At 39.8% G+C, this 14,758-nt stretch overlaps 2 protein-coding genes across 3 annotated transcripts; one reads left to right on the top strand and one right to left on the bottom strand.

Moving 5' to 3' along the window:
- Nucleotides 1-853: 853 nt before the first annotated feature.
- fam151b (family with sequence similarity 151 member B) lies at nt 854-6,486 on the top strand. 2 transcript variants are annotated; one of them, XM_053421735.1, is made up of 6 exons: nt 854-944; nt 1,203-1,328; nt 2,985-3,144; nt 3,222-3,439; nt 4,573-4,708; nt 5,250-6,486. In XM_053421735.1, the coding sequence occupies exons 2-6, from the start codon at nt 1,208-1,210 to the stop codon at nt 5,407-5,409; spliced, it is 795 nt and encodes a 264-aa protein (XP_053277710.1). In that variant the 5' UTR covers nt 854-944; nt 1,203-1,207; the 3' UTR covers nt 5,410-6,486. The 2 variants fall into 2 exon arrangements, with proteins under 2 accessions (XP_053277710.1, XP_053277709.1); XM_053421734.1 differs by having other exon boundaries at nt 877-944; nt 1,092-1,328.
- Nucleotides 6,487-8,876: 2,390 nt separating this feature from the next.
- On the bottom strand, nt 8,877-10,661 carry ankrd34bb (ankyrin repeat domain 34Bb). Its single transcript, XM_053421733.1, has 2 exons — nt 10,459-10,661; nt 8,877-10,365 (listed from the first exon to the last, which is right to left on the bottom strand). The coding sequence occupies exons 1-2, from the start codon at nt 10,659-10,661 to the stop codon at nt 8,886-8,888; spliced, it is 1,683 nt and encodes a 560-aa protein (XP_053277708.1). The 3' UTR covers nt 8,877-8,885.
- Between the last annotated feature and the right edge of the window lie 4,097 nt (nt 10,662-14,758).

The raw sequence follows: 14,758 nt of genomic DNA, 5'->3' as shown, positions 1-14,758 counted from the left end.
AAATGCAAGTTGGGATTAAAATCAGGCCTCGATAAAGGCAGAACCATTTCTTCAACATTCAAAGGGGAACCAGCATTTCTTCATAGACCTGGCTTTAATTGTACAGGGGGCTTCACATATGTTGGAAAAGGGAAGTTTCTTCACCCAACTGCATGGTGTGTAAATGAATTGTGATTTCTCTCCTTAATAATTAATGTACGGAGCCACACACTTGGGACATATCAAGTCAAGTCAATTACAACTAAATATCTTAAATACCTTTTCTTTCTTTAACACACAGTAAAACACAGAAATATGTTCAGAAATATTAAGCAATTGTCTTCATTTTTGATGAACCAGATTCACAGTCTACAGATACTGAAACAATTTACCACAGAGAAGTAACTTTTCTTCAAGATGAAACTCTCATGCCCAGCATGTTCATTTTTAGTCCTGCACCATCATGTCAGGAGTGTGGGTGAAGACTTTCTGCCTGATTGTGAAACATCTGTTATCACTGGCTCTTCTGCTGGTTTTTAATAAGAGCACTTAATGACATTTATTTCATATCCAGAGGGTTGTTTTTGTGAAATGACTCATACATATACACTGAAACCCTGTAATAAGTGCTTGAATAAAGGGCGTCTTGTTATTTAAATACAGTACATATTAAACATGTCTTGAATAATAAAAGCACAGAATATATTTTATGCACAGGAGGCCCTCTGTAAAATATTGAATAAATGCTAAAATTGGTTAAAATGCTCGTGATAAAAATGACAGGGCGAAGAGGACAGGGAAGTTAAAGATGGAGGGTTAAAGGTTTTAATTACAATAATGTCACCATTTTGTCTATACACTCCCTCACACGTATTACTTGTTCTTTTATTTTGAGAGCGCCTAACCGGAAGTGGAGTGTGTATTTCCTTGCTGATGTGACTGTGAGCCCGTGTCTCTTGGTGGAGGTAAGACACTAATATTTCCACTTCTGTCTCACTGGTTTACTTTGAAGCGCTTTTTTTTATATTTTATGTTGTGTGGAAGTGAAAGGAGAGAAACATGTGAAGTGTGTGAACTATTTTCAGCTGCGCTCCGTGATATATTATTCACAGATGTCTTGCTAACATCACGGCGGACGCTTATCGGTTAAGTCAGCTGAGCTGCGTGTCATGGCTCTTGTGTGGTGGTGAACATGGACAACACCATTAACTCTGAGTTCACAGGCAGGATGTGTGACGGGACTCTGGACTACTTGTTGAGTCGGAGGCAGATAAAGCGGAGGGACGGTGCTGAGGTGAGATGGTGTCACGCAGTGAACAGCAGGAGCAGACTGCACGAGGCGGTGACAGGTGTGTGTCTCTACAACATGACTGATCACTTCACTGATGGACTTTATCATGATAACACCTCCACCCAGCTCACCACACATTGATGTCTTTTGAAGACCATTTCCACCAGGGAAAGAGAAAGAAAATGGGAATTCATCCTCGATAATATACAACACGCATGCTATTATGAGATAAAAAGTATAAAATAGAGCTTCAAAGTTTTATATCACAACTATAACTTTGTGTTTTCTAATATCAAGGCCTTGTTTTGTTATTTTGTTGTCAGAAATAGGGCTTCCCAAGATATCAGCTTATTTGAAGTTACAAATAAAATTGAAGGCACTGTTATGTGGCCTTAAATCACACTTTGTGTTGGGCCAAGGAATCAACTTTATTTTCAAACAGTTATATCTAATCACCAGCTGACTTTTAAATGCTGAAATGTTGCTGAAGAAGTTAAAATGATACATTCTCTCTATTACTGCACTCTGCTCACCTCCTGGTGGTTTCATTGGTATTGACATAAAAGCCAACTGTCCTCATTATGTAAGTTTGTAGAAAAATCAGTTTCACTGTCAGTGGTAGTTAATTGTGTCATTCATACATGTGTTCACAGATCATTTAGACTAATAAAATACTGTTCCTGTGGCAACGCTGATTATTATAAACACTCTAACTTTGCTTTCAGTATGGTAAATGGTTTTGTATTTATATAGCGCTTTTCTAGTCTTGATGACCACTCAAAGCTCTTTACAGTATAGTTTTACATTCACACATACAGTGCATCCATTAGCAGCACTTTGTTGTTCTATGAGGGGCAATTCGGGGTTCAGCATCTTGCCCAAGGACACTTGGGCAGATGGGGAAGACTGGCCGGCCTTCATGTTGGAGTACGACCCCTCTAAGAGCCACAGCCGCCCATATAACACTACAGCTGATTGCAGTCTGTCTCTGTAGACACTGTAGTCATCAAACTGCCTGTTGAGAATGTATGTGGAGCAGAGCTGACTGACTGATCCATTAGAGAAAAGGATAAACAAATATATATATATTAACACAATCTTTTACTTATTTAATGTGAAGATTTGCAGCTTATAGCTCCTCTGTACTGCTATAATGTAGAATTCATTTTATTGATCAGACAGATAATCAAGAATATAATCTGTAGATCAATCTGTATCAACATGAAAGAAGTCACTTGTTAGAGCTTAAATACAAATGCGTGCCTCAGTCAAGTGTCAACGTTTTGTTGATTTTATGATTCCTACATAATGAATTGATCCAAAACTACAGCACTAAAGTCCCAATGAGATGAAAGAGAAAAATAAGTGCTCACATCCTGTTAGGACTAAGCCAATATCAAGTTATCTGAACATTTATTACATATTAGAAGCATTTCCACCTATTAATCCTACCCTCTAAGGTCCAGTGTTGTTGACTCCTTGTCACAGAGACACTGATTTAAATCTATAATGGTTTGTCAGGCTATGTGAATTAGGCATATTATTTTAACCTTCCATACACACATAAAAACTTCCCATAATGTAGGTTTAAATATAAACAACCCTAAATGAGTAAATCAAATATGCAAATTGTGCATATTGTTTTTCAAAAGTATTGGTATATTATCACCTAATGGGTTTTTCAATGACCAGTTTGACCAACTGTGACCCTTAGGTACCACTCATATGATCGAGGCAGACATAATCATGAGAGGTCATGACCCCAAAGAGCCAATCATGGCACACCCCCCTGACACAGACAGCGACATCACACTGAAGGAATGGCTGGAAGCAGTGAAAGAGCACCAGATGGGAATAAAACTCGACTTTAAGAGGTGAGACTCTCTTCTATTCTCTAACTAATGCATTGCTTTGTGTGGGATGCTAACCCTGCGGTTAACTCTCCCTGCAGCCTGGAGGCAGTGTCTCCATCTGTGGCTCTGCTGGAGAAAGTGCTGCCTGACCTGAGCTGTCCTGTGTGGATCAATGCAGATATTCTCTCTGGTCCTGGTGGACGGGCCACACCTCTGGACCCTCACGCATTTCTTTCTGCCCTGACAACTCTCCCCACTCAAGCTGTGCTGTCCCTCGGCTGGACAACAGGATGGACTGCTGGGACAGACAACCCAGGTGATGACACTTAAGGCCAATGTATGCTTCTCCGTTTTGACGGACACGGACAGATAGGACCGCCTTCTCCAACGTGGAACGCCCTCTCCGGGCCTCTCCGCGGCTCCTCGGAGAGCTTTTCGTGCAGCTCTCATTTTTCTAACTACACGTCGAAATGGCGGAGAGCCCACAGACAAACATTAACACTCAGGTTAGATAATTTTCTCTGTTTATTCTGTGAACTTCAATGATTATCTGTTTATGACACAAATGTATTTACAACAGTAAAAGCACTCCAGCTTTTCACTTTCTCAATCCACTAATTTGTTCCATCGGAGCTTTGATTGTTATCGACAGACCGAAAGATGCGCATCTTCATACCTTAGAGTCCTGACATTTAGTTTAGTACATAAACCAACTTGTTCTTGGAGGACAAGAGCATGCGTCTCGTTGGCCAGTAGCGGACACACAGCGCGTGTGAAAAACAGACAACCGACACACACCTGATCTGCAGCGCGACGACAGCCAGTGAGTCCAGAGAGTTGGGGGATCGCCAGTGAAAACTGGGAGATCGACCGGTAGATCGCGATCGACGGGTTGGCGACCACTGGTCTAGATTCTAGACATTAAAAGTTACTCCTCTGACACAGCAAGCCAACATCAGTCTAAGCGATTTTGAGCATGATGTTGTAAACTTATCATCCTTACCAAGACTATAATTAAACCCATACTCAAATTCAAATATTCTTAGATAAGTGTTGTTTTTTTGAGCTGTAGGTTGTGATTGTCTGAATCAAAATAACTTTTTTTAAACATTTAAGTTGACTTGTAATGAGTCTAGAACATGTTAGATTTTCACTTTTTTAAATAACTAATGAAAAAAAAATATATATTTTTGTATTCACCTATAAGGGTTTGTCTGCTGAATTACTAGAGGGCTTTACTTTGAAACGGTTGAATGTTGAATTTGTAGTAAGAGCACACTGCTAACTTAAACGGGTGCGGAGGAAAACCACCAAATAAGACCTTTAACCTTAAGCAGTTGAGATAAACAAAGGCTCTGGTCATTATTTGAAGAAATGCAGAAGATGGTTTGTAAAACTGTAGATACCGTGAGAAGGCAGCCGTTGATGTGTTGTTTTCATTTCTTCCAGGATACAGCTGGGATATGGTGCATGGGATTGAGGAGATATGTAGATCCCTGAAACATCCAGTCACCTTCCCAGTACGTGCAGCTCTCCTGGCCCAGTCGTTCTCACAGCTCACATGGCTGCTGCAGCAGTCAGACAGGTAATTATATACATGGTGAGGCCAGTCAGTCGCATTAACATTACTTCATCACTGCTGCACTGTCACACGAACCATCCTGTCATTATGCCATGTTGGAAATGTGGGTTGTACTAACTTTGCTCTCAACCTCTGTTGACTAAGAAAACAGAATTTATTTGGCCATCAGTACATTTGAATATTTTTCAGGAAAGGGAGCAGTTTTGATAATATAAATACTCAAATAACAGTTTTTGATTCAGCAACAGGTAAATGGCTAATTTGAATGCATCTAAGATTTGCAATTATTAAAGGTAAAGATTTTAATCCACTGCTTGCTTGTGGGTTAACAAAGGAACCGATACAGTGTCATTACCACACACACACGCACACACACACACTATGAGCCCGATGTCACAGTTGCTAACAGTTATGGTTAAGAGTAGAGAAAAGTCTTTTTTTAATTATGGTAACGGATAGCCACAGATAACCTCTTGAATGAGTAATTTTTTGTGGCACTGACATATGTCACTGAAATGTTTATGATCTCTCATGTCATTCACAGGTACAGTCTAACTGTGTGGACCAGCCAGAGTGACATATTTTCACCACAGGACTTACTGCCCTACAGAAAAAACGTTGACATCAGTAGGATCTACTATGACCTGCCTGACTGTCAAAGGACAGAGCTCAGTCTGACAGGAGGAGACAATCTCTTAGAATAACTACACTGCAAACCAAGTTGTTTTCAGAAATCTGACAGACGACCGATGCCCCCAGGTGACATATCGCTAACGAACCGCTGATCTTCTGGTTAGTGGACAACCCGCTGTACCCTCTGAACCAGAGCTGCCTGTAGCAGTAGTATTTCACTGTTGTAGCTGTTTCAGCTGTAGCTGATTTAATGCCTTGATACTTGTTATCAAAGCAGTACATTGGTTTAATGTGCTGTATGAAAATGCACCTATTTTACATTGATATCAAGTTGATCTTCAGATTTAAAATCTTTATATGCAAAGTAAGTTAGGAAGAAGCTGAAGCTGTAAAAAAGAAGTAATAGTAAGTACAGTGTATAAAGTAGTGTACAGTAGTGATTGAGCAGCTGTGGCTCAGGGGGGAGAGTGGTCATCGTCATGCCAGAATTTGGTATTTTGATCCCAGTCTTGATCACTCCACATGCCAAAGTGTCCTTGGGCAAGATACTGAACCCAAAAATTGCCCCTTCTCATAGACAAAGTACTGCGAATAGATGCAGTGTATGACTGTGTGTGTGAATTTGGGAATGGCAAAAACCTGTACTGTAAAATTCTTTGAGCGGTCATGAAGGCTATAAAGGCTCTTTTTAAATACACAGAGCATTTTTCCATTTAAAACTATGGTTAATAGATCAAGTGACAAAGTACAAGACACAATATGAATAGGAATGTTTTCAAATGTATGTACATTGAGCCCTAAACAATGAGGTAAGTAAATAAGTCCACCGAATACTGTATTTGTATTGTATCACATCTGGTTAATTCAGACTTAAGGAATGCACTCAGAATTTGAGTAGTTCAGATAATCCACTCACTATACATTGTAGTGAACAATGTCAATGTAAATGGAATTTGTCCTCTAACTGGTGTCAGTGAGCTGGAGGTAAATATTAGTTTGGATGATCTGTGGTGAGCAGAGATTTGTCAGATTATCTTCTATCCAACTGTGAGGTTGAAGACATTAGCAGATGTTAACAGCATTGTGTTTACAGTGTATGGATATGAGATGGAGCCTGGAACAATCCTTTTAATAAAATATTTACTCAAGTTGTTTGATCTCATTATCACTGGCATCACAGTTCGGCACTGAGAGCTCTGCTGATAACTGCTTTTATTCTCTGCAAATAAATTGCTGAGGAAAAAGTCAGAAGCAACCTTGTTATCACTTTATGCACAATGGTCACCAAAATAGAAGATCATCATAACTTAAAGTGACTCTTCCTGATACAAAGCAACTCATTATCAATTGAATAGCTTTACTGAAAATATGGCATATAATACTACACAGTTTGTAGAGGAACATTGAAGGTTGAATGCACCACTAAAGTTTTGCTTCTGGCCACTCTAGGGAAACATGACATGGATTTGAGCGGTGTTCTTGGTGCACAGGAAGACAACTGCTGCCCACAAATGAAGCCATGGACTTCCAAACTATTGTACTTTTACATTAGTAAAATATTATTATACTTATTATATAGTATAGTAATAACAAAAAAACAGCATTGACCACAGTCTTTCTCATGTACAAAAAAAATCACACAATACAAATGATTGACAAATGATATACATCACATCTGACACCCAATGAAATAGCTTGACTGTATGTTAAAGATAATGGAAATGAAAACACTGCATATGGACAGTAAAGGCAAATACTAGTAATACTATAGGGAGACGAGACCCCCTTGTGGAAATTGATATGGAATATATTTTATTATAAAAAAAATAACAATAAAGCCATATAAATGATATAATAAATGTGTTATTTTATTGTTGGAGGAATACAGAGCACCTTCACTAAACCCACACCACTAGAGCAAACAACAGTCACATTCATAAAGACAGCTCAGTACCGGGAATCAAGAAGAAGCCTTTATGGGTGAGACGTGAAGAATCTTCAAGTCCTGTAGCCTACATACATTCGCACAGCTCCTTGATAAGCTGTGTTGTTGAATAATGCATTAAATGTGATACCATAATATGGTGTGCCTTTCGGCATTCAATAAATTCGTTTATCGAAATAAAATATTAAATATTAATATTGCATTATTAATATAAAATCATAACTTTGATTGATTAAAGTTACCTCAGGGTACCACCCTTCAAGGGAAGGGAAAAGATAGCCAATTTATTGATTAAGTCTCATAAAAGTGCTAACTACAAATTTGGAACTGATTAACAATTAAATTAATAACTATAATCAAATTTACTGTCTAGATAGTTAGCTAAGTTGAAGGATATGGAGTTCTTGACAATGTAGAGGTTGGCAAAATTCACTTATGAAACATTAATGGAAAAAAAACAGTTATTATGAGTATAAGTATAAAAACACAAATTACTAACAATGTACTATCTAAACAAAGATGTGTATTTGAGTGTGTGTGCCTGTGAGCCAGACACACACACTCCCCATTGGAATGTTTACATGTAGCGGGGGTCCGAGCTAATTAGGTGAAGATTATGCGTGTGTCTGTGGATGCTAAGTCAGAGAAAGGGTCAGATAGATATATAAGAAAGACTGTAAAGAGCCTAACTAACATTAACTTTCAAATAACTTATAACCACAATATCACAACACAAATCAAACTTATAAACACCACACAGAATCAAATAAACAGTCTTGCTTAGCCTTGTATAATTATTAGGCCCAGTTGTGTTAGCCGTCTGTGGAAAGGGGAAAAAGGAAGTTGCTGTGCAGTTCGCAGTTCTGTGAAGTCGATTTAGATTTAGAGTTAAAGCCAAAATTGTGTAAGCCTTTGATGGTGGCCATGTTTAACTCATCCACCACCATTCACCTCCCAAACACACCTGCTACCATGTAGTGCAGGAGTAATAAAGAATAATTATTTTAAAAAGATAATATTTTGTGTATGAGCAAACCTCAGTGTTTAATATATGAACCCTTGCAGACAAGCAGCATGCACACACTCACTCGGTATGACCAAGGAACTAAAAGCCACTCTACACTCATGCTACTTTAATAGTTCTGTGTTCAGGAGATTAATTACATGAAGAGGAAACATTTTTAGTACCTGTTCTTTTCTGTGTGATTCTTTCTTGTAGCCTTGAGATGATGAGATTTGTATGTGGCAACCGTTGACATGCACTAGATATGCTGACTAAAGACCCAGCAGATCTGGGTGAGTTTAATATATTGAAACTTGTAAATTATTGCAGTGTTTTAATCTTCTGGAATTACCATGTTTTAAGCATTGAATTGTGTTTCATATTTGCAATATTATTTCTCACTTTTGAAACTTTTCTGTTGTAGGAGCTGTTGAGGAAAATAGTTTCAGCATATGCACACTTTGAAAATAAAACATTACTTTCGATTCTTTTTTCACACTGAGTTTCATACTGAGGTCACATGAACTGGCCTCAGTAATGGTACCACATGTATAATACAGAAATGTATGATATGGAAAAAAGCACTTACATCTTCTATACTAGTGGCCAAAAGTTTCCTCAAAGTCGACCAGCTGATTTATCTGCTCACTCTGCATTGAGTGGCGTCTCCACATAATTTTCTTGCCTTTTAGATTCCTTGGAAAAACAGGGGCACATGGTAGAATAGGCTTTGACCCTGTATTTACACCATTCAGTGTCTTACTACTTCCACTCAAAGGGTGGGAAGTGCTAGAGCTCACCCCGATATCAGGTATGGGAGCATGGGGATTCAGGGGAGGAAGGTATCCAGGGCGAGTGTGGGCAATATGATCCAGAAGATAAGTCCCTGAGCCTCTACGCTCAAGCCTGGCTGTGTCTCGTCTCTGGGCGGAGCTCTCCAAGGACTCCCTGGATCCTGAGAGAGTGGAGGACCTGCTGATTACTAACTTGTGCCTTCCTGATCCCACTCCAGCTCCACCACTGTTCTTGGTGCTATTTTCTCTGCTGCCAAACTGTGGTAACTGAGAGTCTGAACTGTAGTGGTTCATGCCAATGTTTCGCCGACGGACCACATTTTTTAGACTTGAAATATTCAGTTGTCTAAGACAGAGGGAGGAATCTTCGTCCACAGGAATGTATTCATGAGGAAAGGGGACACTGTCCTGATGCAGGTTTGGGTGTGAAGTAAAATGCAGTGAACTTGCAGCACTGTCATATGACATCTTTCTACCAAAGCCTCTTCTTCCACCTCCTCCCCTATTCTCATGTACTGGCATGTTCTCTTGTGCTTTCAGTAGCCCTGTTGTGTCTTTGACATCGATACTGTGGTGGCGTGATACAGCAGGTGGTCTTCCATGGATAGCAAAGCTCGTGAATCTGAGAGACCAGTCCTCCTCAACTGTAACTTCCACTGGCTCCTCCGTCAGGGAGCAGGTCTGGCTCTGCTGGAGCAGAAGGGAAGGACTTTTGGTCCGAGGCTCCGAGTGTAGTCTGTGGAGATTAAGTCGCTTATCCACTGTAGGAACACATAAAGGACTAGGATGTTGGATTGGAGAAACTGGTTGAGATATGACTATGCCAGGCCCTGAGCATAAACACTGGGAATCCCTGTGGCCAAGAAAAGGGGAAGCACCCACTGAGGAGCCCTGTGGATAAGTTTGCAGCTGGACCTCGTATGCAGACATGCAACCAGGTGGAGTGTAATGGAGACGCTCCTCGAGGTCAGGAGGTGGAGGAACATTGAGGTACTGTTTAGTCACCTGATGGCCAGATGGTAGTTTGTTGGTAGTGATGATGATAACTTCTTTACCCTTCACCTTGCAGGCATCCAGGAGGACCCTGAGGACATCCCTGTTTCCTGAATTGACTGCATAAACCAATGCTGATAATCCTGTGTGATCCTCCAGGGTTGGGTCAGCTCCACTGCTCAGAAGAAGTGAAAGGATTTCAGCTCCAGCTTGTTCGAGGCATGCGTGCATCAGAGCCGTTTTCCCTGTCTTGTCTTGGATGTTTGGATCAGCTCCACTTTCCAAAAGATACCTATTGGGAGTAAGATCACATTTACTACACCAGGAAAAGGGAAGGTAGTAATCCTCAACAAAAAACACATACTTTCACCAATCATGAACTTACAAAACCATCTTGTGTTTGGGTACACTCTGGGAATCTGTGTGACGTGTCTTGCAGGCTACCATAAGCGGCGTCTCTCCATGTTCGTTACTCTCATTAATGTAGGCCCCGCCTTCCAAGAGGAGCCGAGTCAGACGCAGACGACTCAGACACACTGCCTTTAGCAGAGAATTGCCATCTGTTCGAACCTCTGATGACTCATCCATTTTAAGGATCTTCGTTAACTTCAGTTCACCTTCAGTGTTTGATGGGAGATCCACAGCCGAGTGCCTGCAATAGAGAAAGAAGAAGTTCTCAGGTATGAGGTGGGCAGCTGTTGGTGGCTCTACATTGGGGGTCCTCAAGTCAGAGCCTCAGAGAAACTGCCATGCACATGTCTGCATGTATTATGATCAGATTGCACATAGAAATACATACGACACGTGTTAATATTGACTATTTTTGTATTTCCTAGATGTGCAGTGTAAAAACATAATATGTGTGTTATCAGTTTTGTGAGCACGCTACAGTTACAAGTTCCAAAATATTTTTTGCAGGTAAGACTTGAATTTTCAAAATCTGAACATTCTCATGCAGTAAACTATTTTTCTGCTTAGTCATTGGGCAGTATGACCAAGTGCTACATTTCCATATAATATTTTCTATTGGAAAAAGTCAGTTCCTCCGCCAATTTTCTGAGTATTCTGACCATCACCTCTGTTGTTTTGCTGTCATAACTGTCTACAGAGCAAAGAGAGTACAGGACCAAAAGCCAAACTGTCTCATACAATACACGTGGCTTTATTGATCTGGACAATAAGAGCTCGTCTGATGTGCTCTGTTTGCTCTTCTCTGTTACTCTGTCGCTGCAGGTTAGGCCCTTATATAAACGGCACTCACCTACACAGACCATAGAAATGATAACATATGTCTTTATATCTTGGGTGATGTTGCTTTTTCAACCTTGAACTCTGAAGACGACGCACAGGTCTGCATTTGTAAAATACTTCAGAAATCCCTTGTATAGTTGCCAGTGTACAATAAGGTTTAACAATGGTAACAGTTAAAGCTCCATACATTCCATCAGCTGTTCAGAAGATGGGAAGCGATGCAAGAGTGACAGGTAAGGGCACAACATCTGTTCGGTCCTTTTTCCAGCGTCAGACATGAGAACACAAAGTGATTTTCATCTCTCCTGAACAGCCACTATTCCTTCCTTCAGCAAATTGTGTGTGTGCCCTTGAGTTTCTCAGAATCTATCAAACTGTGACTAAGAGTAGATTGCGTGTGTGTCAGCTGGGTACGCATGTACGTGAATACATTAGATGACACATTTTTAGTGGTCAAAGTGTGGGTGTACTTTTCAGTGTATACACTGTGGCATCTGAATTATCTGTACATCTTGATTGTGATGTAACCTAGCCTAACAGAGACCACCTTTATTAACCAAACAGATAAAGTCCCATCACTGCACGTCTGTCTGATCCTAAAACTAGATTTAACCCAATGACATCACCTCCACAATGTGACATGCATGTGTAATACTGTTAATGATCAGGCCATATTGTGCTTCACACTAACTCTTTAAGCTAATGTTAAAGGGAAACTGGTGTTTTTCTAAATGTGGTAGTTTTCTAAATGTGGATGTGGAGGGAATGGTACTTACAAAAGAGTCCACATGCCGAAGTTGTGCAAGATACTGACCCCTAAATAGCCTCTTCCCATAGAGAAGTGCTGCACATAGATACTCTGTATGAATGTGTGTGTGAATGGGTACATGTAAAACTGTACTTTTGATGAATTTTCAGGGGTAAGGGGTGAATTGGGACAGGCCCGTAGTACACGGATTCCAAAAGTGCCAGTCATTTACTGTAAGTGCCCACATTTATAAACATATAGGGCCAAGGTTGAAATATACTGCACTTCCCCTTTAAACTATCCTACTACCGATCTAAATGCCAAATATTTTAAGTTTTCAAAACATCGAACATTGCATCCCATTATATAACTTTAAGTAACTTTAATTTTAAGTAATTTTATAAATTGTTACTTAAATGTTTGAAACAACTTGAGAGCAGAGTTTGTGGGCCGATTGTTGAAGCTCTTGTGAAATATACAGCATGGCTTGATTTAGACAATCAGACATGTAGATACTATATAATTGGGCTATTGTTTTTAATGCAGCATCACATTAGCAACATTTTGCCACTGTAAGTGGTTAGAGAGGGAGCTCATTTTAACTGCGGTATAAACTGTTGTTTGTTTGATCTGTAACACTGAATCATATTTTAGTGGTTAATAGATTAGTGTGTAAAATCTGTTACCAATAAAATAACCAATAATATAAACCACGGAGATTTGAAACTAACCCGTTTTACAAATCGGGTGCTTGAAGACACTGTGATTCACCCAACAGTGACGGGAGATCAATATACTATTGATCGCATTATTGGAAATACAGGAACTAAACATTTTAATCACAACTATAGGTGCAACATAAGAACTACAAATAGAGATATCTTGTGCTATTCTGAACAGAGGTTGAACATTGTTCCTTCAATCTGCCTCTCATAAGTCCACTAACTTTATGGGTATGCATTACTAAACCTAGTGCTATTGTAACTATCTGTACAATGCTGTAATGGTTAATTAGACAGGACTAAAGCTGCATTTGTGGAGATCAGGAGGGTTTAACCTTTGTTAGCAGCCTGTTCTGTTGGTTGACATTCAGCCTCATCTGTGCTTCTTTGAGCGACCGGGCCTGGCCTTCAGCTCGCACCAAAACAGACAGAATAGCTAATGACAGAGGCAGGAGAGAAAATGCCATTCCTTACCATTACTCCACAAGTGAAGGCTAGATATGTTTCATTCCATTCTCTCAGGTAAAGACATCAGTATGATTATTTATCCAAGTAAAGTACTGGGGTTTTATGTACCAGGAATATATATATATTTTTTGAAAGCGACAGAAATAACCCTGCAAGGACAATTTTGTTGAAAAGAATCCTGTGCTGCCGGTCATTTACCACAGGAACAACATTTAGTGATAAAAGTTATGACTAAATGACTTTACTGGATATACCACATTGTTGTCTAACAAACCAGGATGAAACATGCTTAGTGACGAGTTCTGTTTGAAGGCCGTAAAACGTTTTTTTGAGGTAGAGGTAATCACACAACGATTTTACATAAGTTGAATCAGACTTAAGCATGATGAGGTGTTTATCATAATTTCTACTGTTATACATATAATTCTTACTGAATAGTTAAGAGAACATTTCAGAAAATGTATGGCACACAAATGCAGCAACACAATATAAGATTATTTCCAAAAGCACAACTGTTAACATTGACACTAATTTCAAAACTTCAGGTCATCGTTGGTATGTGCACAAACTTACCTGGATTTGTCTGGTTCTTTACCATGGAGGCTGCTCAAACTGCAGGACCCCTACAGCTGATGGGTCAGAGTCGCTGTGCAGGCTGAGGAGAAACCAGTGTGGAGAGCAGACGTCCGTGCAGGGGAATGACAGATGAGAGTGAAGAGTGTGGAGACAGATATTCATCAGATGAGAGCGAGAGGCTGGCCTATGGCTGCTGAGGAGCAGGAAGCACTCAGCCAATGACAGCACATCCTATTATGAGCAGCAGACGGTGGTCTTTGGTGAAGCATTTGCGCAGGTACGACTCATTTTTCACCTTCACGTATTTAGACTTAAGATCGGCGCGATGACAATGGTGCAGCTGACGTCACCGGAAAGTTCAAGGCTGCAGACAGATTTGTTATGGTGAGAATTATACAACAGGAATTTTCTCTCACTTTGAGGACACATTACTATATTCTGAAGTTAGTGATGGAGTAAAATAGAAGTCACCTATCGGCTTGAGAATGATTTCGATTTTCTAACTTTAGGAGAAAAATAATTGTCTCCTATGTGTGACCGTTGAAATGTTTTATAAAAGCCCATGAGGTTTAAATTGACTTTTCTTTTCCTCATACTGATTCACCTCTTGCAATTTCCTGATAACTGTGTAACTTGAAACATTATAGGGACCTTTTCACATCAAACTCAAACTATGTCAGGTGATATTGTGTTCAATTATTCCTCTGCGGATCTGGGATTATTTACATGCACATGTGGCAGAAAGTGGAGTCTAATTTACTCACAAAAATCTAAAATAATGTGGTTTTAAAGGAAATTCAAAAATGTTCAGATGCTTGTAGGTGTAGTATATACAAAACAGCAACGACAACACAATAGTGTCTTCATATATAACAGGGTGCAGAGAGCTGCCGATGCAGCTCAGAGAAGCACAATGTAGC

This window comes from Pleuronectes platessa, chromosome 4 (assembly GCF_947347685.1).
Source record: "Pleuronectes platessa chromosome 4, fPlePla1.1, whole genome shotgun sequence".
NCBI lineage: Eukaryota > Metazoa > Chordata > Actinopteri > Pleuronectiformes > Pleuronectidae > Pleuronectes > Pleuronectes platessa.
Note: the sequence above shows the minus strand (reverse complement) of the source record. Positions and strands in the feature narration are given on the sequence as shown.